Raw genomic sequence first — 27,993 nt, forward strand, 5'->3', positions numbered from 1 at the left:
ATTAATTAAAAAAAATATTCTGCAGCAGAGCCATCAAACATTTAAACAAAACTCTAAAACGGACACCAATGTAAAGCAGCTAATACAGAAGTTCAGCTGTCAGATTTTTTCAGGCCCAAAATAAGTTTGGCTGCTGGATTCTGCAACAATTGTAGTTTGAAAGAAAGTTTTAACATAAGAGAAACATACAAACCATTGCAATAATCCAAATGACTCAAAATACATGCCTGCATTATATTTATTATCAAATTACTTTCTAATGCAATACAACTGACGTAGTTTAAAGAAAACAGTTTGTGTTAAATGCTTGACCTAGGGTTCTACAGAGAGAGGAATCCACAATGCCCAAGAATTCTGGAAGTCTGATCTATTTTGAGGATCTGATTCAGGCATAATGCTGCCCTTGTATGCTAACCAGAGTAACTTTGTCTTGTCTTCATTTAATTTAAAACCATGAAGAGCTATAATGTTTGATAGTATCAATACAACTTATCACCTTCAAAATGGTGTCAGACCAGTTTTCACAAACAACAACAAATCATCTGCATAAGAATAAAAATTCACTCCTAAGGAGGAAAAGCCAAAATCCATAGTAGTCATATAGATATTGAGTAAAATCGGTGATAATGGAGACCCCTGTGGGATACCCGCAAGGCAGTATCGACAGAACAGAAAATTCACCTCTCACTTTGATCGAATACTGTCTGTTGGACAAAAATTTCTTTGAATCACTGAAGAACTCTGCCAGAAATACCTATCAGGGTGGTGGACTTTGGTCCTGGGGAACTGAGGAACTGAGTTCGATTCCCGGCACAGGCAGCTCCTTGTGACTCTGGGCAAGTCACTTAACCCTCCATTGCCCCATGTAAGCCGCATTGAGCCTGCCATGAGTGGGAAAGCGCAGGGTACAAATGTAACAAAAATAAAATAGATACTATTGGAGATTCTACATGGAATGTTGCTACTATTGGAGGTTCTACATGGAATGTTGCTACTATTGGAGATTCTACATGGAATGTTGCTATTCCACTAGCAACATTCCATGTAGAAGGCTGCGCAGGCTTCAGTTTCTGTGAGTCAGACTCACAGAAGCAGAAGCCTGCGCGGCCACATTGGTGATCTGCAAGGGCCAACTTCTACATGGAATGTTGCTAGTGGAATAGTAGCAACAGTGGAGGAGTGGCCTAGTGGTTAGGGTGCTGGACTTTGGTCCTGGGGAACTGAGTTCGATTCCCACTTCAGGCACAGGCAGCTCCTTCTGACTCTGGGCAAGTCACTTAACCCTCCATTGCCCCATGTAAGCCGCATTGAGCCTGCCATGAGTGGGAAAGCGCAGGGTACAAATGTAACAAAAATAAAATAGATACAATTGGAGATTCTACATGGAATGTTGCTACTATTGGAGATTCTACATGGAATGTTGATACTGTTGGAGATTCTACATGGAATGTTGCTACTATTGGAGATTCTACATGGAATGTTGATACTGTTGGAGATTCTACATGGAATGTTGCTACTATTGGAGATTCTACATGGAATGTTGCTATTCCACTAGCAACATTCCATGTACAAGGCTGCGCAGGCTTCTGTTTCTGTGAGTCTGACGACATCAGACTCACAGAAGCAGAAGCCTGCGTGGCCACATTGGTGATCTGCAAGGGCCGACTTCTACATGGAATGTTGCTAGTGGGACTCTGGGCAAGTCACTTAACCTTCCATTGCCCCATGTAAGCCGCATTGAGCCTGCCATGAGTGGGAAAGCGCGGGGTACAAATGTAACAAAAAAAAAAAAAAATTATACAGTAAGACTGCATGATCCATGTATCAAATGCAGCAGTTAAACTGAATTTTAACAATAATGACTTTCCCTTTTGCCATAACACATCTAGCATCTGAAATCAAAGCTAATAATACTGATTCACTACTATGAAATGCCCTAAATTTATTTATTGAGAACATTTATATCCCACATATTCCCAACATAGCAGGCTCTATGTGGCTAACAACAGTTAGAGAATTTACATCATACCAATGCAAGGATAGGACAGAGAATAAGGATCAACTGGGGGGAGGGGGAACAACAGGGGAAACAACAAGGGACGGCAAGAAGTTAAGTAACTACGGAGTAAGTTTTATCACAGAGACAAGTCTTGAGGAGTTTCTTGAACAAAATATGGTAGTCTCTAGCAAAAAGAGGAGGTGAAGAGCAGTTTGTAACGGAGATTTCTGCAGTTAGAATAGTGGAGATTTAGATGTGTGTGAGACGGTTTTATGGAATTTGTGGAGGAAGATCAATCAAGCTGAACATATAAACTGGAGGAACCCCATAGACGATCTTGTGGGTCAGGGCACAGACTTTGAATTGGATGCGCTCTTTTATCGGGAGCCAGTGGAGCTTCTCTCTTAGAGGTTTTGCTGCTTCAAATCGAGATGCACCAAATAGTAATCTTGCCGCCGTGTTTTGCACCGTCTGAAGTTTCTTAAGGGTGTGTTCTTTGCATCCGGTGTAAATCCCATTGCAGTAGTCAAAGTGGCTCAACACTAGAGAGTGGAGTAGAGTCCGGAACAGATCAAATGGAAGGAACTGCTTGATATGTTTGAGTGAGCGCATGGAGAGGAATATTCATTTCTTAATAGCGGAGATCTGAAGGTCGAGGGACAGGTGGGAGTCCAGAATGATATCAAGGAGCTTCAAACTATCTGTGATAGGGATGGAAAAGTCAAGCGCAGAAATCGTGCCTGGGATAGATTTATTGAATTGGGAGGAGAGAATGATGCTTTGTGTTTTCTCCTTATTAAGCTTGAACTTGAATGTGCTCGCCCAACTGGTCATGATGTCAAAGCTGGTCTGTATTGCGTCAGAGATTTCAGTTAAAGAAGAGCGGAAAGGAATGTAGATGGTTATATATTATCAGCATATACAGTGGGGGAAATAAGTATTTGATCCCTTGCTGATTTTGTAAGTGTGCCCACTGACAAAGACATGAGCAGCCCATAATTGAAGGGTAGGTTATTGGTAACAGTGAGAGATAGCACATCACAAATTAAATCCGGAAAATCACATTGTGGAAAGTATATGAATTTATTTGCATTCTGCAGAGGGAAATAAGTATTTGATCCCCCAACAACCAGTAAGAGATCTGGCCCCTACAGACCAGGTAGATGCTCCAAATCAACTCGTTACCTGCATGACAGACAGCTGTCGGCAATGGTCACCTGTATGAAAGACACCTGTCCACAGACTCAGTGAATCAGTCAGACTCTAACCTCTACAAAATGGCCAAGAGCAAGGAGCTGTCTAAGGATGTCAGGGACAAGATCATACACCTGCACAAGGCTGGAATGGGCTACAAAACCATCAGTAAGACGCTGGGGGAGAAGGAGACAACTGTTGGTGCCATAGTAAGAAAATGGAAGAAGTACAAAATGACTGTCAATCGACAAAGATCTGGGGCTCCACGCAAAATCTCACCTCGTGGGGTATCCTTGATCATGAGGAAGGTTAGAAATCAGCCTACAACTACAAGGGGGGAACTTGTCAATGATCTCAAGGCAGCTGGGACCACTGTCACCACGAAAACCATTGGTAACACATTACGACATAACGGATTGCAATCCTGCAGTGCCCGCAAGGTCCCCCTGCTCCGGAAGGCACATGTGACGGCCCGTCTGAAGTTTGCCAGTGAACACCTGGATGATGCCGAGAGTGATTGGGAGAAGGTGCTGTGGTCAGATGAGACAAAAATTGAGCTCTTTGGCATGAACTCAACTCGCCGTGTTTGGAGGAAGAGAAATGCTGCCTATGACCCAAAGAACACCGTCCCCACTGTCAAGCATGGAGGTGGAAATGTTATGTTTTGGGGGTGTTTCTCTGCTAAGGGCACAGGACTACTTCACCGCATCAATGGGAGAATGGATGGGGCCATGTACCGTACAATTCTGAGTGACAACCTCCTTCCCTCCGCCAGGGCCTTAAAAATGGGTTGTGGCTGGGTCTTCCAGCACGACAATGACCCAAAACATACAGCCAAGGCAACAAAGGAGTGGCTCAGGAAGAAGCACATTAGGGTCATGGAGTGGCCTAGCCAGTCACCAGACCTTAATCCCATTGAAAACTTATGGAGGGAGCTGAAGCTGCGAGTTGCCAAGCGACAGCCCAGAACTCTTAATGATTTAGAGATGATCTGCAAAGAGGAGTGGACCAAAATTCCTCCTGACATGTGTGCAAACCTCATCATCAACTACAGAAGACGTCTGACCGCTGTGCTTGCCAACAAGGGTTTTGCCACCAAGTATTAGGTCTTGTTTGCCAGAGGGATCAAATACTTATTTCCCTCTGCAGAATGCAAATAAATTCATATACTTTCCACAATGTGATTTTCCGGATTTAATTTGTGATGTGCTATCTCTCACTGTTACCAATAACCTACCCTTCAATTATGGGCTGCTCATGTCTTTGTCAGTGGGCACACTTACAAAATCAGCAAGGGATCAAATACTTATTTCCCCCACTGTATGAACGGGTTCAGGCCATGCAACCTCGGTGGATAGGGCCGTAGCAAGCGGAGACATCATAATGTTAAAGAGGGTAGGTGACAGAGGGGAGCCCTGAGGAACTCCACAGTAGGATAAGTACATAAGTAATGCCATACTGGGAAAAGACCAAGGGTCCATCGAGCCCAGCATCCTGTACACGACAGCGGCCAATCCAGGCCAAGGGCACCTGGTAAGCTTCCCAAACGTACAAACATTCTATACATGTTATTCCTGGAATTTTGGATTTTTCCAAGTCCGTTTAGTAGCGGTTTATGGACTTGTCCTTTAGGAAACCGTCCAACCCCTTTTTAAACTCTGCTAAGCTAACCGCCTTCACCACTTTCTCCGGCAACGAATTCCAGAGTTTAATTACACGTTGGGTGAAGAAAAATTTTCTCCGATTTGTTTTAAATTTACTACACTGTAGTTTAATCGCATGCCCCCTAGTCCTAGTATTTTTGGAAAGCGTGAACAGACGCTTCACATCCACCTGTTCCACTCCACTCATTATTTTACATACCTCTATCATGTCTCCCCTCAGCCGTCTCTTCTCCAAGCTGTATAGCCCTAGCCTCCTTAGTCTTTCTTCATAGGGAAGTCGTCCCATCCCCGCTATCATTTTAGTCGCCCTTCGCTGCACCTTTTCCAATTCTACTATATCTTTCTTGAGATGCGGCGACCAGAATTGAACACAATACTCAAGGTGCGGTCGCACCATGGAGCGATACAACGGCATTATAACATCCTCACACCTGTTTTCCATACCTTTCCTAATAATACCCAACATTCTATTCGCTTTCTTAGCCGCAGCAGCACACTGAGCAGAAGGTTTCAGTGTGTTATCGACGACACCCAGATCCCTTTCTTGGTCCGTAACTCCTAACGTGGAACCTTGCATGACGTAGCTATAATTCGGGTTCTTTTTTCCCACATGCATCACCTTGCACTTGCTCACATTAAACATCATCTGCCATTTAGCCGCCCAGTCTCCCAGTCTCGTAAGGTCCTCTTGTAATTTTTCACAATCCTGTCGCGATTTAACGACTTTGAATAACTTTGTGTCATCAGCAAATTTAATTACCTCGCTAGTTACTCCCATCTCTAAATCATATATAAATATATTAAAAAGCAGCGGTCCTAGCACAGACCCCTGAGGAACCCCACTAACTACCCTTCTCCATTGTGAATACTGCCCATTTAACCCCACTCTGTTTCCTATCCTTCAACCAGTTTTTAATCCACAATAGGACATTTCCTCCTATCCCATGACCCTCCAATTTCCTCTGTAGCCTTTCATGAGGTACCTTGTCAAACGCCTTTTGAAAATCCAGATACACAATATCAACCAACTCCCCTTTGTCCACATGTTTGTTCACTCCTTCAAAGAATTGAAGTAAATTGGTCAGGCAAGATTTCCGCACACAAAAGCCATGCTGACTCGGTCTCAGTAATCCATGTCCTCGGATGTGCTCTGTAATTTTGTTTTTAATAATAGCCTCTACCATTTTCCCCAGCACCGACGTCAGACTCACCGGTCTATAATTTCCCGGATCTCCCCTGGAGCCTTTTTTAAAAATCGGCGTTACATTGGCCACCCTCCAATCTTCCGGTACCATGCTCGATTTTAAGGATAAGTTGCATATCACTAGCAGTAGCTCCGCAAGCTCGTTTTTCAGTTCTATCAGTACTCTAGGATGAATACCATCCGGTCCAGGAGATTTGCTACTCTTCAGTTTGCCGAACTGCCCCATTACGTCCTCCAGGTTTACCGTGAAGTCAGTAAGTTTCTCCGACTCGTCCGCTTGAAATACCATTTCCGACACCGGTATCCCACCCAAATCTTCCTCGGTGAAGACCGAAGCAAAGAATTCATTCAATCTCTCCGCTACGTATTTGTCTTCCTTGATCGCCCCTTTTACCCCTCAGTCATCCAGCGGCCCAACCGATTCTTTTGCCGGCTTCCTGCTTTTAATATACCGAAAAAATTTTTTACTATGTTTTTTTGCCTCTAATGCTATCTTTTTTTCATACTTCCTCTTGGCCTTCTTAATCTGCATCTTGCATTTGCTTTGACACTCCTTATGCTGTTTCTTGTTATTTTCAGACGGTTCCTTCTTCCATTTTCTGAAGGCTTTTCTTTTAGCCCTAATAGCTTCCTTCACCTCATGGACTTTGACCTGATAGGATCGATATGATAGAAATCCACGAAACCAGTCTAAGACATAACCTCCCACACCAAATTCCGATAGTAAGGTGAGTAGGAGGTCGTGATCCACCATGTCAAAGGCGCTGGACATATCAAATTGCAGAAGTAAGATGTTTTTCCCAATTGAAATTTCCTTCTTAAAATTGGAGAGGAGAGTGACCAGTACTGTTTCGGTACTGTGGTGAGATCGGAACCCGGATTGGGAGGCATGGAGAATAGAGAATTTATCCAGGTATTCAATGAGCTGTGAATTGACCAAGCTCTCCATAGACTTGACTAGTAGCGGGATAGTTGCAACAGGGCGGTAGTTGGATATTATGCAAGGCTTGTGCTTCGGGTCCTTAGGGATTGGTGTAAGGAGAATGCTACCATGATCGGTGGGGAAGCGCCCTTGCTGGAGCATGAAGTTCAGATAGGTGGCACAGTCAACAATAAAACACTCCGGCGCTGACTGGAGCAGGTAGTTTGGGCAGCTGTCCAGTATGCAGTGCATTTTAGAAAATTTTCAAATGGCTAGGGAGACCTTTTCGGTTGAGACCGTGTCAAAGGTAGTCCAAAAATGGTCAGCTGGAATTTGGCCATGTGGAGGCGAGAGGTCAGTGAGAAAGTCATCCATAGTAGAGATGCACGAGGGGAGCGAGTTCCGAAGTGATTGGATTTTTTCCTTAAAATAGTTGGCTAGCTGAATCGCTGACGGCATGCCGGCAGTCGGAGAGGTAAGCGGGGAAGTGTCAAGGAGAGAGTTCAGTTGTCGGTAGAGCTTTCTAGCGTCCTTTATAACTTGCAGAATACGTTTCTGAAAGAAAGTTCTTTTGGCTTGCTTGATGGCGTATTTATACTTGCGGTGAGCTTGTTTCCAAGCCGTTAAGGTGTGGTGACTTTGTGACTTTAACCAAGCTCTTTCTAGCCTTCGAGTTTGGAGTTTTAATGTTTTCAGGTCAGGAGTGAACCAAGCTTTAGATGTGTGATGGTGGGAGGATTTAAGGTGCAAAGGAGCCAGGTCTACCAGAATGCAGAGGCAGAGGCATCTGTTATCCCAATGTGTAAGGAAATCAAAGGAGTCTGCGTTTACTTGCCAGTCACACATATAAATGTGTTTCCAAAAAGAGGCCAGGTCGACTTCCCCTTGTGTATAGGGAGTGGCTGACCAGTCTTCCACCAATTAATCGAAAAGTTCAGCTTGTAGTGGTCTGTCCAAGGAGCAGCTGACCATGCAGTATTCCCCAAACAAAGGATGGTATCATTGAGGAACTTGTAAGTAAGGAGATTAAAGGTGTGGCCCTTTACGTGCGTCGGATGCATATCGGGGTATTGAAGATCCAGTAGTTGGAGGAAATTCAGGCACTGACAAGCATTAAGTGAGAGATGGTCTTCTAAATGAAGGTTCAGGTCATCCAGGATGAGGACATTGGAGAAATTGGTGCAGGAGTTGGAGAGAAAGTCCGTGAAATGTATTTGACTGTCCGCCCAGTTCTTCGGTGGCCTATAGAACAGAATACAACAAAGAGAATCATGAAGAGATCTGTTATGGACCTTTACTGAAGTGATTTCCAGGAGGGGTGATATGGATTCAGCTATAGGGTTAACTATGAGGCCCGAGTGGTAAATCAAGGCTAGTCCCCTACCTCTTTTCCCTTGTCTAGGCCAGTGCATAATTTTGAAACTAGGGGGGCAAAGATCTAGGAGAATTGGGTCTTTAGAGTCCCGTAGCCATGTTTCAGTTATGAAAAGAAGGCCAAGTTTGTCATTGGTGAGCCAGTTTGAGACTGTTTTGGTCTTGTTGATCACGGACCTAGCATTACTGTAGCCCACCTTAACGTTTTGATATAGGTCCGGTTGGCCCTTGGAGCAGGGGATGTATTTGAGGTAATGATGCCTGGGGGTACTGCTGCATGGAGAACTGTGCTGGTGAAGAGCACTTGAATGGAGGCCAGGGAGTGAATCTGTGGGGCAACGAGAGAAGAGGCTAGATAATTTCCGATTGGATATAAGTACAGGTATGGAGCTGCAGTCAGGCAGGACTGCAGTGCGTGAGGAGCGGATGAGGGTCACAAAATAGAGAATCATGGTAGTGACTACAGTAGAATAATCCTGAATTCAAAGCTGTGCAAGCGTGTCTTGGGCATGGTAGCTGTGCTGTCCTTCAAGGTGGGGGTAACCAATGCTACAGCAATCTGGCCTATGCAGGGCAAAAGACACTTGTCTTGCTTTGTGCTGAGAGGATACGGATGACGGCAGGAAGGAAAAACTAGACAGACAATTAGGGGAAGGCTTATTGGAGCAGGACTGGACGCGCCTCCTCTTCAAGTCACAGCTAGATGGGTCCTCCAATACAGGAACAGCTGGCACTGTTCAATGAAGGCAGGAGAAATGAAGTGAAAGAATTCAGTTCAGGGAACAGGCTGGTGTATTCAATCAGAAGCGGTAAACTGGTGGGTTGGTCTGAAACAGAGAGGTAAGTGCAGAGCGAATCGTCTCCTCGAGTTTTAACCGGCCAGGCCCTCTTATCCAGGGCAGCCAATGCCACACAGTAAGGGCCAACGGACAGTCAGCAACTGGTCAGGGCGAGCAGGGCAAACGACTTCCAAAAGCCCAAATCCCTGGCAGCAGCAGACCGATGCGTCCCTCCAGTCTGAACAGCCCAAATCCCGGGCAGCAGTGGACTGACACGCCACTCCGGTCTGAAGGAGAAGCCCACCTTCACGACAGGGCCTCCAGATGGATCCAGGCGTGCAGGGCAATGGTTGTCGCCAGCTCCTTAGGCCCGTCAGGAGCCTACCGGTCAAGCGTCGTCAGACCACCCTCGAGCTGCAGTCCAGCAGACAGAGCTAGGTAGGAAATCGGCTGAGGTGGAAAGAAAAATTTGAAAAAAAGGGAGTAACGGTTGGGGGGAACTCTGACGCAAACAAACTGGGCAACACAATAATAATGGAGTGGAGGAGTGGCCTAATGGTTAGGGTGGTGGACTTTGGTCCTGGGGAACTGAGTTCAATTCCTGGCACAGGCAGCTCCTTGTGACTCTGGGCAAGTCACTTAACCCTCCATTGCCCCATGTAAGCCGCATTGAGCCTGCCATGAGTGGGAAAGAGCGGGGTACAAATGTAACAAAAATAAAAATAATGGGTGATTTCTATTACCCAGATACTGACTGGGTAAATGTAATATCGGGGCACGCTAGGGATATAAAATTCCTTGATGAAATCAAGGACAGCTTTATGGAGCAGCTGGTACAGGAGCAGACGAGAGAAGGAAAAATTCTAGACCTAGCCCTTAGTGGAGCGCATGATCTGGTGCGGGAGGTAATGGTGCTTGGGCTGCTTGATAACAGTGATCATATGATGATCGGATTTGATATTAGCTTTGAAGTATACATAGGAAATCAAATACATTAGTGTTTAACTTTAAAAAAAGAGAGTATGATAAAATGAGAACAGTGGGGGGGGGGGGGGGGGAACTTAGAGGAGCGACTGCGAGGGTCAAAAATTTACATCAGACATGGATGTTGTTCAAAAACACCATCCTGGAAGCCCAGGCCAAATATATTCCGCGTATTAAAAAAGGAGGATGGAAGACCAAACGACAGCCGGCATGGCTAAAAAGTGAAGTGAAGGAAGCTATTAGAGCTAGAAGAAAATCCTTCAGAAAATGGAAGAAGGAACCGACTGAAAATAATAAGAAACAGCATAAGGAATGCCAAGTCAAATGCAAAGCGCTGATAAGGAAGGCTAAGAGGGACTTCGAAAAAAAGATTGCGTTGGAGGCAAAAACACATAGTAACATTTTTTTTTAGGTATATTAAAAGCAGGAAGCCGGCAAAAGAAAAGGTTGGACTGCTAGATGATCGAGGCGTAAAAGGGGCGATCAGGGAAGACAAAGCCGTAGCGGAGAGATTAAATGAATTCTTTGCTTCGGTCTTCACCGAGCAAGATTTGGGTGGGATACTGGTGCCGGACATGGTATTCGAAGCTGACGAGTCGGAGAAACTTAATGAATTCTCTGTACACCTGCAGGATGTAATGGGGCAGTTCTACAAACGGAAGAGTAGCAAATCTCCTAGACCGGATGGTAGTCATCCCAGAGTACTGATAGAACTGAAAAATGAGCTTGCAGAGCTATTGTTAGAAATATGTAATTTATCCTTAAAATCGAGCATGGTACTGGAAGATTGGAGGGTGGCCAATGTAACGCTGATTAAAAAAAAAAAAAGGTTCCAGAGGAGATCCGGGAAATTATAGACCGGTGAGTCTGATGTTGGTGCTGGGCAAAATGGGGAAGACTATTATTAAGAACAAAATTACAGAGCATATTCAAAAGAATGGATTAATGAGACAGTCAACATGGATTTAGTGAAGGGAAATCTTGTCTCACCAATCTACTACATTTCTTTGAAGGGGTGAACAAACATGTGGATAAAGGTGAGCCGGTTGATACTGTGTATCTGGATTTTCAGAAGGCGTTTCACAAAGTACCTCATGAAAGACTCCAGAGGAAATTGGAGAGTCATGGGATAGGAGGTAGTGTTCTATTGTGGATTAAAAACAACTCTACACAAATGGGGAAAAGGGGGCGTCTGGAAAAGTGAAGATACTTACCTGTAGCAGGTATTCTCAGAGGACAGAAGGCTTCATATTCTTATGTGGGGTATACGCATCCCGTGTCGCCTGGGCCAGCAAAATGTCATAGAAAAGAACAAGAGCTTTCTGGCGCACAAGCAGCGCTCCAATGCATATGTGCTTTCCTACCTGCAGCGCAGGCAGCCTTTCAGTTTAATACAAAAGCAAAATACAAAATAAAATATGAAGAAAAAAAAATTCCAAGGGGAGGTGGGCAGGATTGTGAGAATGTGAAGCCTGCTGTCCTCGGAGAATACCTGCTACAGTAAGTATCTTCGCTTTCTCCGAGGATAAGCAGGCTTACCATTCTCACAGGTGGGGAATCCCTAGCATCCAGGCTCATCCAAAACAACAAACATTGGTCAATTGGGCCTCGCAATGGCGAGAACTTAACACAGATTAACCTGAAACTATATACAACAGATGAGGGTGCAGCATGGAACAGGACAAAACGGGCCTAGGAGGGTGGAGTTGGATTCTAGACCCCAAACAGATTCTGCAACACCAACTGCCCAAGCAGACTGTTGCATTAGGTATCTTGCTCAAGGCATTAGTGAGATCTGAATGTGTGGACTGAAGACCACATTGCAGCCTTGCAAATCTCTTCAATGGAGGCTGACTTCAAGTGGGCTACCCATGCAGCCATGGCTCTAACATTGTGAGCCATGACATAACCCTCCAAAGTCAGCCCAGCAAAGACTAATAAATTGAGTGCCCTTGGTATAGGCCCTAAAGTGAAAGACTGGGTTAGGAACTGGTTAGCAGAAAGTGACAGAGGGTAGCGGTAAATGGAGCTCATCCTGAGGAAAAGAATGTTACCAGTGGTGTGCTGCAAGATTTGGTTCTTTTTAACATATTGCTGAACGGCTGTCTGGTAAGGTTTGCCTCTTTGTGGATGATACCAAAATCTGCAATAGGGTAGATATCCCTGATGGTGTGGATAACACGAGGAAGGACTTAGCAAAGCTAGAGGTATGGTCTGGAATTTGGCAGGTTAGATTTAATGCTACAAAAATGCAGGGTCATGCATTTGGGCTGCAAAAAACTAGAGGGAATGGTACAGTTTAGGGGGTGAAGAACTTTTGTGTACGAAAGAGGAGTGGGACCTGGGTGTGATCATATGTAATGATCTTAAGATGACCAAAGAGGTAGAAAAGGCGATGACAAAAGCTAGGATGCGTGGGTGCATAGGGAGAGGAATAGCAAGTAGGAAAAAAAGAAGGTGATGATGTTCTTGTATAAGACTCTGGCAAGACCTCATTTAGAATATTGTGTATCAATAGAAATCAAACAAAATAAAACATGGAAAAGAAAATAAGATGATACCTTTTTTATTGGACATAACTTAATACCTTTCTTGATTAGCTTTCGAAGGTTGCCCTTCTTCCTCAGATCGGAAATAAGCAAATGTGCTAGCTGACAGTGTATATAAGTGAAAACATTCAAGCATTACTATGACAGTAAAATAGATACTATTGGAGATTCTACATGGAATGTTGCTACTATTGGAGATTCTACATGGAATGTTGCTACTATTGGACATTCTACATGGAATGTTGCTACTATTGGAGATTCTAGATGGAATGTTGCTATTCCACTAGCAACATTCCATGTAGAAGGCTGCGCAGGCTTCTGTTTCTGTGAGTCTGACGTCCTGCACGTACATGCAGGACGTCGGACTCACAGAAGCAGAAGCCTGCGCGGCCACATTGGTGATCTACAAGGGCCGACTTCTACATGGAATGTTGCTAGTGGAATAGCAACATTCCATGTAGAATCTATAGAAATCAAACAAAATAAAACATGGAAAAGAAAATAAGATGATACCTTTTTTATTGGACATAATACCTTTCTTGATTAGCTTTCGAAGGTTGCCCTTCTTCCTCAGATCGGAAATAAGCAAATGTGCTAGCTGACAGTGTATATAAGTGAAAACATTCAAGCATTACTATGACAGTAAAATAGATACTATTGGAGATTCTACATGGAATGTTGCTACTATTGGAGATTCTACATGGAATGGTAAAATTATGTATAATCATACCTGATAATTTTCTTTCCATTAATCATAGCTGATCAATCCATAGACTGGTGGGTTGTGTCCATCTACCAGCAGGTGGAGATAGAGAGCAAACTTTTGCCTCCCTATATGTGGTCATGTGCTGCCGGAAACTCCTCAGTATGTCGATATCAAAGCTCCATCCGCAGGACTCAGCACTTAGAGAATTACACCCACGAAGGGACACTCTGCCCAGCTCACCACCGCCGAAACGGGGGAGGGGAATTAACCCAGCTCATCCCCACACAAGTGGGGGAGGGGAATCCGTCCAGCTCATCCCCGCGGAGCGGGGGAGGGACACCACACCCGCCGATGCGGGGGGGATCTGGCTTATCCTGCAACCGCAACCGCGGGAGGAGCTGACTGACCCTAACACCGCCGAAGCGGGAGGGGTACAAAACTGCCCTACAGCCGCACGAAGCGGGAGGGAGTGCCGGCAGAATTTATGTCTCAATCCAGCCCCGTAAAACGGAGGGGAGAGGAATGCAGCAGCTCACTGTAACACAAACTCGTCTCAACATTTGAAGAATCCAAGTGAAAGAACTTGAACACGAAGTCTTTCTGAAATAACTGAAGACTAAACTTGAACCTGAAATGCAACCAGAATAAAAACAGAACAGATATCTGGGAGGGGCTATGGATTGATCAGCTATGATTAATGGAAAGAAAATTATCAGGTATGATTATACATAATTTTACCTTCCATATCATCAAGCTGATCAATCCATAGACTGGTGGGATGTACCGAAGCAGTACTCACCCAGGGCGGGACATTGAAATCCCTGACCTCAACACTGAAGCTCCAAACCGGGCCTACGCCCGTGCAGCCACAGTCAAACGGTAATGCTTGGAGAATGTATGAGCCGAAGCCCAAGTTGCCGCCTTGCATATCTCTTCCAAGGAGACGGAACCGGCCTCTGCCATCGAGGCCGCCTGAGCTCTCGTGGAGTGAGCCTTCAGCTGGATAGGCGGCACCTTCCCCGCGGCCACATAAGCCGCTGCAATGGCTTCCTTGACCCATCTTGCCACTGTAGGCTTAGCAGCCTGCAGACCCTTACGAGGACCTGCAAACAGGACAAACAGATGATCCGATTTCCGGAAATCATTGGTCACTTCCAAGTATCTGAAGATGACTCGTCTCACATCCAGATATTTAAGAGCAGAGTACTCCTCTGGGTAGTCCTCCCTACGAAAGGAAGGGAGACAGAGCTGCTGATTCACATGGAAGCAAGAAACAATCTTGGGCAGGAAGGAAGACACTGTGCGAATAGTCACTCCTGCCTCAGTGAACTGCAGAAAAGGCTCTCGACATGAGAGCGCCTGGAGCTCGGAAACTCTTCTGGCTGAAGTGATAGCCACCAAAAAGACTGCTTTCAACGTCAGGTCTTTCAGAGATGCCCTCGACAAGGGTTCAAAAGGCGGCTTCTGCAGTGCTCTTAGCACCAGGTTGAGATTCCACGCAGGCACCACTGAGTGCAGAGGAGGGCGCAGGTGATTAACTCCCTTGAGAAAGCGCACCACATCTGGCTGCGAAGCCAGGGAAGCACCCTTCAGGCGGCCCCTGAAGCAAGCCAGAGCCGCTACCTGGACTTTAAGGGAACTGAGCGACAGGCCTTTCTCCAGACCTTCTTGCAGGAACGCCAACACTGAAGAAATTGGAGCAGTGAAGGGAGAAAGTGAGCCTGCTTCACACCATGCTGCAAAGATACGCCAAACCCTGGCGTAAGCAGTAGAAGTAGAGCGTTTCCTCGCTCTCAGCATAGTGGCGATGACCTTGTCTGAGAAGCCCTTCTTCCTCAGACGCTGCCGCTCAATAGCCAGGCCGTAAGACCAAAGGGAGAGGGATCCTCCATCACCACGGGACCCTGATGTAACCGGCCCTGCTCCACTGACAGCCGCAGAGGATCGTCGACTGAGAGCCTGATCAAGTCCACATACCAGGGACGTCTGGGCCAATCCGGACCCACCAGGATTACCCTGCCGGGATGCTTTGCCACCCGGTCTAGCACCCTGCCCAACATGGGCCAGGGCGGGAACACATAGAGGAGCTCTTGTGTCGGCCACTGTTGGAGAAGAGCATCTACTCCCAGGGATCGAGGGTCCCGTCCTCTGCTGAAAAAGCGCGGCACTTGGCAATTGGCCGATGACGCCATCAGATCTAGGCTCGGCTGGCCCCAGCGCTTCGTGATGTCCAAGAACGCCTGAGCAGATAGTTGCCACTCTCCGGGCTCCAAGGTATGGCGACTGAGAAAGTCCGCCTTGACATTCATGACTCCGGCAATGTGGGCCGCTGAAAGCTGCTCCAGGTTCGCTTCCGCCCACTGGCAAAGACTCATAGCCTCCTTGGCTAGAGGGGCGCTCTTGGTACCTCCCTGGCGGTTGATATAGGCCACAGCCGTGGCATTGTCCGACAGGACCCGTACAGGCTACAACACCAGTACCGGGATGAACTCCAATAACACCAACCGAATGGCTCTGAGTTCCAGGAGATTGATAGACCACTTGCCTCTGCAGGAGACTAGAGCCCCTGCGCTGTCCTTCCCAAGCAGAGGGCTCCCCAGCCCATCAAAGAGGCGTCTGTCGTGACGACAATCCACTCCGGGGTCACCAGAGGCAATCCTGCAGACAACTTGTCTGTCTGCGTCCACCAGCTCAGCGCCTTGCGCACTGCTGGGTCCACGGGAAGGCGCACAGCATAATCCTCCGACATCGGAGTCCAGCGCAGCAGCAGAGATAGCTGTAGTGGTCTCATATGAGCCCTGGCCCAGGGCACTACTTCCATCGTGGCCGTCATAGAGCCCAACAGCTGCACATAGTCCCAAGCCCGAATAGGAGAGGCTACTAGGAACTAGTCCACCTGAGCCTGAAGCTTGACAATCCGATTGTCTGGCAGGAACACTCTGCCCACTTGGGTGTCGAATCGAACTCCCAGATACTCCAGGGACTGAGTCGGGCGCAGCTGGCTCTTCTTCCAGTTGATGATCCATCCCAGGGAGCTCACAAGAGCAACTACCCGGTCCATAGCTTTGCCGCACTCTGCATAAGAGGGGGCTCGGATCAACCAGTCGTCCAGATAAGGATGGACTTGTACTCCTTCCTTTAGCAGGAAGGCCGCTATGACCCCCATTACTTTGGAAAAGGTCCGCGGAGCAGTAGCCAACCCGAAAGGGAGGGCTCTGAACTGGAAGTGTCGTCTCAGGACTGTAAAACGCAGAAAGCGTTGGAGAGGAGGCCAGATGGGAATATGCAGGTACGCTTCCTTGATGTCCAAGGAAGCCAAGAACTCTCCTGCCTTCACTGCCGCTATAACAGAGCGGAGAGTCTCCATGCGAAAGTGCCTCACTTTCCAGGCCCGATTGACCCCTTTGAGGTCGAGGATAGGCCGGACAGAACCTCCTTTCTTTGGAACCACAAAGTAAATGGAGTAACGTCCCTTGCCAATCTGATTTTTTGGCACCGGAACGACCGCACCCAGGCGGATCAGGTTGTCCAAGGTCTGCTGCACTGCCACAGCTTGACCGGAGACTTGCAGGGAGAGAGTACAAACCCGTCTCTTAAGGGTTGGCAGAACTCTAGCTTGTAGCCGCCTCTGATGACTTCCAGCACCCACGCGTCTGAAGTTATAGTGGTCCACTCGCCCAGAAACGAGGACAGCCGTCCTCCAATCTGCACTGGGGCGTGGACCAAGGCCCCGTCATTGGGTACGAGACCCTGGGGGAGGACCGGAGGGAGCACCTCCGGGACGGCGGTCTCTGCGAAAGGAATGCTGCTTGGGGGAGAAATTCCTCTTGAAGGAAGAGGGGGCAGAGGAACCCGACTTGCCCGGGCGGTATGGAGGTATCGGGACGAGTACTAACCCGAGCCCTGACCTCTGGTAATTTCTTGCCCTTAGACGTGCCGAGATCGGTCACGATTTTGTCCAGCTCGACCCCAAAGAGCAGCTTGCCTTTAAAAGGCAATCTAGCCAGGCGGGATTTAGAGGCGTGGTCAGCAGACCAATGTTTCAGCCAAAGCCACCGCCGCGCAGAGACTGTCTGAGCCATGCCTTTAGCTGAGGCTCTCCAGACATCATACAGCAAGTCTGCCAAATAGGCTAAGCCCGATTCCAGGGCCGGCCAATCAGCCCTCAAGGAATGATCCGAGGGGGAAGCCCGCTGCACCATAGTCCGGCACGCCCTGGCCACATAGGAGCCGCAAACTGAGGCCTGCAAACTTAAAGCAGCTGCCTCCAAGGACGACCTTAAGGCCGCCTCCAATCTTCTGTCTTGGGCGTCCTTTAGGGCCGTGCCACCTTCCACCGGCAACGCCGTTTTCTTAGTCACCGCAGTGATTAAAGAATCCACGGTAGGCCACAGATAGGCCTCACGTTCACTCACAGCCAAAGGATAGAGGCGGGACATAGCCCTAGCCACTTTAAGGCTCGTTTCCGGGACATCCCATTGAGCCGCAATTAAGGTGTGCATGGCATCATGCACGTGGAAGGTTCTAGGCGGGCGCTTCGTCCCCAGCATAATGGCAGAGCCAACAGGGGCTGAGGGAGAGACGTCCTCCGGAGAGGAAATCTTCAAAGTGTCCATGGCCTGTAACAACAGGTTGGGCAAATCCTCTGGGCTAAAAAGCCGCGCTGCAGAGGGGTCATCCGCTCCATCCGAGCGGGGATCTATCTCCTCCAAGGAATCCGCAAAGGATCGTTGGGAGACCTCAGACACGCTGCCCTCATCTACATCGGAGGAGACAAAAGTCCTCCAAGGCCTGGAAATCAACCCGAGGGCGTTTACCTCTGGGAACCTCAACCTCTTTATCAGAAGAGGGAGCAGGGGCAGCGTTTTGCATGAGGAAAGCCTGATGCAGCAGCAAAACAAACTCGGGGGAGAAACCCCCCAGACTGTGCACTTCCGCAGCCTGGGCAACAGCCCTAGACGCACTCTCAACCGGCGCTCGCAATAGCGGGGGAGAGACATGCTGCGCATCCAAAATGGCGTCCGGCGCGAAACTCCGTGAAGGAGCCGCGCGGGAAGAACGGCGCTTAACTTTAGCCGCTTTTGTGCCGTCGCCCAAATTAAGGGCGTTCATGGCATTAATGTCTCCAACCTCAAGGGCGGCCCCGAAGAAGCCGTCCGAGCCGCGTGGCCGGCCAAGATGGCGGAGGCGAGGAGCGGGGGATGGGCGTTTATGGCGGGAAAAAAACCGCCACGCCGGAGGAACGACCGGGACATTCATCGGTCACTAAACTATCACCCATCAAGGGCGAATCAGGTTGTAAAACCCCCGCATCCCCTCTAGAAGCGCTCCAGCGATCCGGGGAGCGACCCTTTGCGCCCTCGCCCTCCGACGCCATTGCCACGAGGGGAAGAATCGGGGAACCCCCTGCCCGCTATAAAAAGGTAAAATTACCTGCTTGCCGCTCCGAGCTGTAACGAACTGGTGTCCCAGTGAGTAGCTGCAATGAACGTTTAAAGAAACGTCGAATTAAACGCCTTTAAAGACGTTTAAAAATTTTTTTTTTTTTTTTTTTTTTTTAAACGGAGCCAGCGGGAGGGGGGAGAAAAGGAGGGACCTGGCACCACCAGGTTTGCACTTGCTCAAAAGAGCCCTCAACCCCAGGCCTCAACAAAACCTAAGGATTAGGCTTGGAGGCCTAGCCAGAGCTGCTGCTGTGTGTGACCACCACCTGCTGAGATAGAGAACATACTGAGGAGTTTCCGGCAGCACATGACCACATATAGGGAGGCAAAAGTTTGCTCTCTATCTCCACCTGCTGGTAGATGGACACAACCCACCAGTCTATGGATTGATCAGCTTGATGATATGGAAGTTGCTACTATTGGACATTCTACATGGAATGTTGCTACTATTGGAGATTCTAGATGGAATGTTGCTATTCCACTAGCAACATTCCATGTAGAAGGCTGCGCAGGCTTCTGTTTCTGTGAGTCTGACGTCAGACTCACAGAAACAGAAGCCTGCGCAGCCTTCTACATGGAATGTTGCTAGTGGAGTAGCAACATTCCATGTAGAATCTCCAATAGTAGCAACATTCCATGTAGAAGTCGGCCCTTGTAGATCACCAATGTGGCCGTGCAGGCTTCTGCTTCTGTGAGTCTGACGTCCTGCACATACGTGCAGGACGTCAGACTCACAGAAACAGAAGCCTGCGCAGCCTTCTACATGGAATGTTGCTAGTGGAATAACAACATTCCACGTAGAATCTCCAATAGTAGCAACATTCCATGTAGAATCTCCAATAGTATCTATTTTACTGTCATAGTAATGCTTGAATGTTTTCACTTATATACACTGTCAGCTAGCACATTTGCTTATTTCCGATCTGAGGAAGAAGGGCAACCTTCGAAAGCTAATCAAGAAAGGTATTAAGTTATGTCCAATAAAAAAGGTATCATCTTATTTTCTTTTCCATGTTTTATTTTGTTTGATTTCTATTGATAACCTTTAAGAGTGGACTAACACGGCTACCACACTCCTCTACTTAAGATGGAATATTGTGTACAATTCTGGATACTATACCTTCAAAAAAATATAAACAGGATGGGGGCGGCTAGTAAAATGGCCAGTGGTCTATGTCACAAAGCAAACTGGTACAGACTTAAAGATCTCATTATGAATACTTTGGCGGGAGAGGGGAGATATGGTAGATATATTTAAATACCTTCGTGGCATAAATGCACAAGAGGCGAGAGTCTCTTTCAATTAAAAGGAAGCTCCGGAACGAGGCAGCATAGGATGAAGGTGAAAGGGGACAGGCTCAGAGGTAACCTGAGGAAGTACTTCTTCATGGAAAGGGTGGTGAATTCGTGGAGCAAGACTAAAATTGTATCTGAATTCAACAAGCTTGGGTCAAGTACATAAAATCTTTAAGGGAAAGGAACATATAGATGGACAGACTGGATAGGCTGTTTGATCTTTATCTGGATTAAGTTTTCTATGTTTAAGTCAAAGTAACACCAGACGATTCAGGGTACTGATGCTGAAAAAGGATACTGGGTGGAAAGAGCTGATTTGAAATAGGGAAGAGAAGGCCAAACTGTATGGCCTATAAAGGTCTCTTCAATCCAACAGGTAAGTAATTGTATAGTTTTATGAGCAGTATAAGTATTTTTATAGTTGCAAGCTTTCCCTTGGAGCTTAATGGTTAGAGCTGGAAACTGGATAGTCCAGGTTCAAATCTCAGAGCAGCTCCTAGTGGCCCTGGGCAAGTCTCTTAACCCTCCGTGCGCTGGGTAGGTTCTAGCAGAAATGCCTGTCTGGATCATGCCTCCCTATATTGGACAGCAATTGACATTGTGCTGCCTTACACTGTATGGGAGAAAGTAATAGCAAACCACTCCTGTATCATACTAAGAAAATCAAGAGGGGGGGAGCCCTCTGTGTGTGTGTGGCACATCTGGATCTGGACGTTTTCCTTTATTATTTTGTATATTGGGTAAGTATAACTGTTATATTAATGTTTCTAAATTGATACCTTGAGAGTTCCTGTAAACCTGGGGTATCAAATAGAAGGCAAACATTTCCCTATGCTTCAAATGTAACCTTTTAAAATAAAGTATATATACGACCCTCGCCGGCATTCCTGAGCATTCTAAAGTACTACTTACAGCTATGAAGCCAGAAGAGAGAGGGTTACAAGCAAGGAACCCAAGTAGAGAGAGAGAGTCCCTAGTTCAGATGTACTCACGTTGGTCTGTGACTCTTCCAGTTCAGGCTCTGAATGCTTTTCCACTGTTCCTTCTGTGGCCACTTTGGTCAATGTATATTCAACCTGAGTTTCAGCTGGTACGTCTGTAGTATTTTTTTCTGTTTTTGTCTTCTGCTGTGAGTCACTGGCCGTGTCTGTAACGCATTCTTGTTGCTTTTCAGCAGTATCAAATGTGGAACTACAGTTTTGAAACACCTCGGATTCAGTGGCCCCCTCACTTTGAACAGGGCTTCTGGAGCACTCCACATCTTCTAAAGAACTTGAGCTTTCCGCATCTTCAGATTCACTTCCATCATCAGAACTTATAGAATCCTGCAGTTCTTCCACCCCTGTCCTGCCAAGAACAAAAACAAACTCTTAAATGTGGCACAAAGACTAAAAGGAGGTTCAGTATTATTTTCACACTAGTAAAAAAGGCCCGTTTCTGTCTTTGATGAAACGGGCTCTAGCCAGCTCCGGACTCCCTTCCCCTCCCCTTACGGTTGTGTCCCTGGTGGTCTAGAGGTACCTGTTCAGTCGGGGCAGGAAAGAAAGACCCCCCTCTTTCCTGCCCGTAGCGGTGTTGGTAGGTGCCTTGCAGCATCGTGTGGAATTCCAGCTCTCGGCATTTCAAAATGGCCGCCGAGAGTTGAAGTCTCGCGAGGCAGCTTGAACTCTTGGCGGCCATTTTGAATCGCCGAGAGCCGGACTCCGACACGATGTTGCCGGGCAGCTAGCAGCAGCGCTCCAGGCCAGGAAACCGGGGGTTCCTTCGTTCTTGGCCGTGCAAACAGGTACCGCTAGACCACCAGGGATAGTGGCGTAAGGGGAGGGGAGGTACATGGGGGAGGGAAGGTGATGAGGGGAAGAGTTTGCTACCGGGTGCGGGGCGGTACGTTGAAAGGGGCGGTGAGATGGGGCGAAAGGGGGCGGGTTGATGGGCACGTCGTCGGCTGCAGGTATTTTTTGGAAGGGGAGGAGTAGGGAAACCGTGTGTTGTTTTGCCTCGCCCTCAGCGTCATAACGTGTGACGCGAGGGCGGGGCATGCAGACATGGTGAATGTTGTGGCTTCACCACCATGAAGTTACGAACTGGTGTGTGAGTGCCTGCAGTGACGTCAGTGTCCTCAGAACGTTGAGAATGCGTTTTATTATAGTAGATTGTATTTCTATGGTGCTGAATACTATATATATATATATATATATATATATATATATATATACACATACACATACGTATACAATACACATACGTACATATGGGGGACGCAGTCTCTGGATCAAAGCACTGGTAGCTATATCCTTGAAAATTCTGTGGTGAATAGATGCCTATAAAATTCAGAGATTAATAGTACTCTTACCAAATGCATTTCCTTTTCTCTGGCTTCCCTCCTTTCAGCTCGGATGCATTAGAGCGTTTATGACCAATGCTTGTGTGAGGAGATACCATCGTGCTAGAAGATGCCTGCATGCCTAATACAAATGTTTAACAAAGTTAAGCATTTCTGATATTGCCACTGTAGCTACTAATTGTAGTTTCTCTTTGTTTGTTTTTAAAACATTGTCTATTATTTATTTATTGGGATTTATTAACCGCATTTATAAAGAGATTCACCCAAGGCGGTGTAAAGCAGGTACAGTTTAACATAAAAATTACAATTTTGATAATAGTATAACAATAGGAAAATAACCAAGAATAAACATAAATACAATGAATGAGGTAAACTTGAAAACAGTAAATTGAACCCTAATAATAGAACTACAGTGAAACAGTATCAAAAATATACACATTTAACAGCACTGGAAGTCAAATACCAGAGATATAATACAAGCATACGCCTAATAAGCGTGAATTAGAACTTATCATATGGTGTGAGAGAATAAACTGAATTAAGTCCAAAATCTTGAACTATAAAAATGTATATATAGTACAACAATGGATAAAGCAGGCAATTATGAAAGAAAAGTATAGAATGCTATATGAAAATCAGAGTGAAAAGTTAAATGAGACGACCTACTCAACTGTTGAACACAAGAAAACATCAGCATGCAGGCTTCAAAAAGAAGCCATGCAAAATGAGTTTTCTAGCACCAGAAGCTCTAGCTCCTGAAAAATAGGAGGGTTTGAGCCAAGAGAATTTGTCAACTGGATGTAATAGTCCTGTTTGGCAAGTAAAAGAGCAGACTGGAAGGAGGTCAGCAAGAATTTGAAATGTATGAAGTCAGCATGGGCACGGGATTTCAGCCAAAGGCACAGTGGGCACAGGAACGTATGTAGCGGATTCTAGAGGGCAGCCAAGGCTGGGGTTTGGTACGTTTTACAGAACGGGGAATGGGAGGAGTGAGAGTATCCAGAGCAGAGGAGAGAATAGTGTTATAGGAAGAGACAGCCTCATTGACAGACTTGGATAACATAGTGGTAGAGAAGAGATAAACAATAAAGAGACAAGTATCTTCATTACACTTAATTGGTCAATCCTACTCCTTGTTATTCCCTATCATAGTTCACCTTTTTACACTTGTGAATCACACTAATATGACCTTCATTCAGTGCAATACATGTTCTGCTTTAATCCTAAGGCAAACTATCTGGAACCTCAGAGCTTGTCCTGTCTCCAAATATCAGCTTTGAAAGATGACATCAACAAACTCAAGAAACAATCAGCTACAATTAAAGAAGCATCCAGGATCACTCATTTCCCAGCCAATTTACCACCACCACTGCCCTCAGAGAAGAGGAATAGATGAGTCACAGTAGATCTTTGACACAAAAATACTCACACTCCCAAGCTTTGCCCCTGTCAAATTCTTTTGTAGCGTTGCAACATTATGATGCTGAAAAAAGAAGTACTGTGGTGGAACCAGAGGCAATGAAAGTAACACAACCCAAGCAACATCCCCCAAATAATGACAGATTGGTGAAAAGCAGAAAATTCTTACTACTCGGAGACTGCATTATCAGAGGCATTAACTTAGGAACACAGTTCAGGGGATCCAACCTAGTGAAATGTCTTCCAGGATCTTCAGCTACAAGATGAACAGACCAAATACTGAAAGTGATCCGAGAAGAGAGCAAGGCTTCAAACACTGATGTTACAATTCACCTGGGAACAAATGACCCGGCCAACAATAGGAAGTTTACAGCACAGAGAGTGTTCCAGAAGCTTGAGGAGGGACTGAAATCTTTGGTTCGGACTGTGGCTTTTTCTGAAGTAATTCCTACATTGGGGAAGGGCGAGAAAAGACTACGCAAAACAGTGGAATTCAATAAGTGGCTTAAGTCTTGGTGTAAAGAAGGTGGTTTTAGATACATAGGAGAATGGGGTAATACATGGAAAAATAACAGGTTGTACTGTAATGATGGGCTACATCTTTCTGTGATGGGAAAAAGGATCCTTGGGGAGAAATTCAGACAATATGTTTCTAGACATTTAAACTAGAGGGTGGGGGTGACAAAAGGAAACAAGGGATTTCAAAACGTCACCCCCCAGAATAAAACATGATGGCAGAGGGAAAGGTCATCTAAATATAGAAAACCACCTAAACTCACTAACACATGGAAAGCAATGAGCACAAATGCTTATAGTCTAAGTAAAAAGGTTCAACACTTGCAAGCCCTGATGTTTGAAGAAAATTTGGATATTGTTGCTATTACAGACACGTGGTTCAACGATTCCCATGAATGGGATGTGACTATACCGGGCTATAATCTTTTTAGGAAGGATAGGGAGGGCCGAAGAGGTGGAGTACATAAGTACATAAGTACATAAGTAGTGCCATACTGGGAAAGACCAAAGGTCCATCTAGCCCAGCATCCTGTCACCGACAGTGGCCAATCCAGGTCAAGGGCACCTGGCACGCTCCCCAAACGTAAAAACATTCCAGACAAGTTATACCTAAAAATGAGGAATTTTTCCAGTCCATTTAATAGCGGTCTATGGACTTGTCCTTTAGGAATCTATCTAACCCCTTTTTAAACTCCGTCAAGCTAACCGCCCGTACCACGTTCTCCGGCAATGAATTCCAGAGTCTAATTACACGTTGGGTGAAGAAAAATTTTCTCCGATTCGTTTTAAATTTACCACACTGTAGCTTCAACTCATGCCCTCTAGTCCTAGTATTTTTGGATAGCGTGAACAGTCGCTTCACATCCACCCGATCCATTCCACTCATTATTTTATACACTTCTATCATATCTCCCCTCAGCCGTCTCTTCTCCAAGCTGAAAAGCCCTAGCCTTCTCAGCCTCTCTTCATAGGAAAGTCGTCCCATCCCCACTATCATTTTCGTCGCCCTTCGCTGTACCTTTTCCAATTCTACTATATCTTTTTTGAGATACGGAGACCAGTACTGAACACAATACTCCAGGTGCGGTCGCACCATGGAGCGATACAACGGCATTATAACATCCGCACACCTGGACTCCATACCCTTCTTAATAACACCCAACATTCTATTCGCTTTCCTAGCCGCAGCAGCACACTGAGCAGAAGGTTTCAGCGTATCATCGACGACGACACCCAGATCCCTTTCTTGATCCGTAACTCCTAACGCGGAACCTTGCAAGACGTAGCTATAATTCGGGTTCCTCTTACCCACATGCATCACTTTGCACTTGTCAACATTGAACTTCATCTGCCACTTGCACGCCCATTCTCCCAGTCTCGCAAGGTCCTCCTGTAATCGTTCACATTCCTCCTGCGACTTGACGACCCTGAATAATTTTGTGTCATCGGCGAATTTAATTACCTCACTAGTTATTCCCATCTCTAGGTCATTTATAAATACATTAAAAAGCAACGGACCCAGCACAGACCCCTGCGGGACCCCACTAACTACCCTCCTCCACTGAGAATACTGGCCACGCAATCCTACTCTCTGCTTCCTATCTTTCAACCAGTTCTTAATCCATAATAATACCCTACCTCCGATTCCATGACTCTGCAATTTCTTCAGGAGTCTTTCGTGCGGCACTTTGTCAAACGCCTTCTGAAAATCCAGATATACAATATCAACCGGCTCCCCATTGTCCACATGTTTGCTTACCCCCTCAAAAAAATGCATTAGATTGGTGAGGCAAGACTTCCCTTCACTAAATCCGTGCTGACTTTGTCTCATCAGTCCATGTTTTTGTATATGCTCTGCAATTTTATTCTTAATAATAGCCTCCACCATCTTGCCCGGCACCGACGTCAGACTCACCGGTCTATAATTTCCCGGATCTCCTCTGGAACCTTTCTTAAAAATCGGAGTAACATTGGCTACCCTCCAGTCTTCCGGTATTACACTCGATTTTAGGGACAGATTGCATATTTCTAACAGTAGCTCCGCAAGTTCATTTTTTAGTTCTATTAATACTCTGGGATGAATACCATCAGGTCCCGGTGATTTACTACTCTTCAGCTTGCTGAACTGACCCATTACATCCTCCAAGGTTACAGAGAATTTGTTTAGTTTCTCTGACTCCCCCGCTTCAAATATTCTTTCCGGTACCGGTGTCCCCCCCAAATCCTCCTCGGTGAAGACCGAAGCAAAGAATTCATTTAATTTCTCCGCTACGGCTTTGTCCTCCTTGATCGCCCCTTTAACACCATTTTCGTCCAGCGGCCCAACCGACTCTTTGGCCGGTTTCCTGCTTTTAATGTATCTAAAAAAGTTTTTACTATGTATTTTTGCTTCCAACGCTAATTTCTTCTCAAAGTCCTTTTTTGCCCTCCTTATCTCCGCTTTGCATTTGGCTTGGCATTCCTTATGATCTATCCTGTTACTTTCAGTTGGTTCTCTTCTCCACTTTCTGAAGGATTGTTTTTTGGCTCTAATGATTTCCTTTATCTTACTGTTTAGCCACGCCGGCTGACGTTTAGTCTTTTTTCCCTTTTTTCTAATACGTGGAATATATTTGTCCTGAACCTCCAGGATGGTGTTTTTAAACAGCATCCACGCCTGATGCAAGTTTTTTACTCTGCGAGCTGCTCCTTTCAGTCTTTTTTTCACCATTTTTCTCATTTTGTCGTAATCACCTTTTCTATAGTTAAACGCTAGCGTACTTGATTTCCTAGTTTCACTTCCTTCAATGCCAATATCAAAACCGATCATATTATGATCACTGTTATCAAGCGGCCCTCGTATCGTTACCCCCTGCACTAGATCATGAGCACCACTAAGGACTAAGTCTAGTATTTTTCCTTCTCTTGTCGGCTCCTGAACTAGCTGTTCCATGAAGCTGTCCTTGATTTCATCAAGAAATCTTATGTCCCTTGCGTGTACAGATGTTACATTACCCCAGTCTATATGCGGGTAATTGAAATCCCCCATTATTATTGTGTTGCCCAGTTTGTTTGCGTCCCTGATTTCCTTTAACATTTCCGCATCCGTCTGTTCGTCCTGGCCAGGCGGACGGTAGTACACTCCTATCACTATCCTTTTCCCCTTTGCACATGGAATTTCAATCCACAGTGATTCCAAGGAGTGTTTTGCTTCCTGCAGAATTTTCAATCTATTTGATTCAAGGCTCTCGTTAATATACAATGCTACCCCTCCACCAATCCGATTCACCCTATCACTACGATATAATTTGTACCCCGGTATGACAGTGTCCCACTGGTTATCCTCCTTCCACCAGGTCTCAGAGATGCCTATTATATCTAATTTTTCATTTAGTGCAATATATTCTAACTCCCTCATTTAGTGCACTGTATTTGACACACAATATCAGAGCGGCTGAAATGCGGGAAACCTGAGGAAAAGAAGAAGCTTTACGGATCGTCCTGGAAAGAGAAGACGGAACCTCTATCCACAAGGGGGTTTGTCTACAGACAGAGAAGTTAGGCAAGGATCTGATAGAAGATATTCAAAAGATTGATATGAATGGGAAAGTTCTACTGTT

At 46.1% G+C, this 27,993-nt stretch overlaps 1 protein-coding gene across 1 annotated transcript in view; it reads right to left on the reverse strand.

The window, feature by feature from the left end:
* Positions 1-27,993, reverse strand: part of SDE2 (SDE2 telomere maintenance homolog) — a 59,735-nt gene that overhangs the window by 4,493 nt on the left and 27,249 nt on the right. Inside the window, exons 5-6 of the mRNA XM_030195718.1 lie at positions 22,469-22,580; positions 21,108-21,462 (exon numbers count right to left, since the gene is read on the reverse strand). Coding sequence (XP_030051578.1) covers positions 21,108-21,462; positions 22,469-22,580 — 467 coding nt within the window. The remainder of the gene's footprint in view (positions 1-21,107; positions 21,463-22,468; positions 22,581-27,993) is intronic.

This window comes from Microcaecilia unicolor, chromosome 3 (assembly GCF_901765095.1).
Source record: "Microcaecilia unicolor chromosome 3, aMicUni1.1, whole genome shotgun sequence".
Taxonomy (NCBI): Eukaryota; Metazoa; Chordata; class Amphibia; order Gymnophiona; family Siphonopidae; genus Microcaecilia; species Microcaecilia unicolor.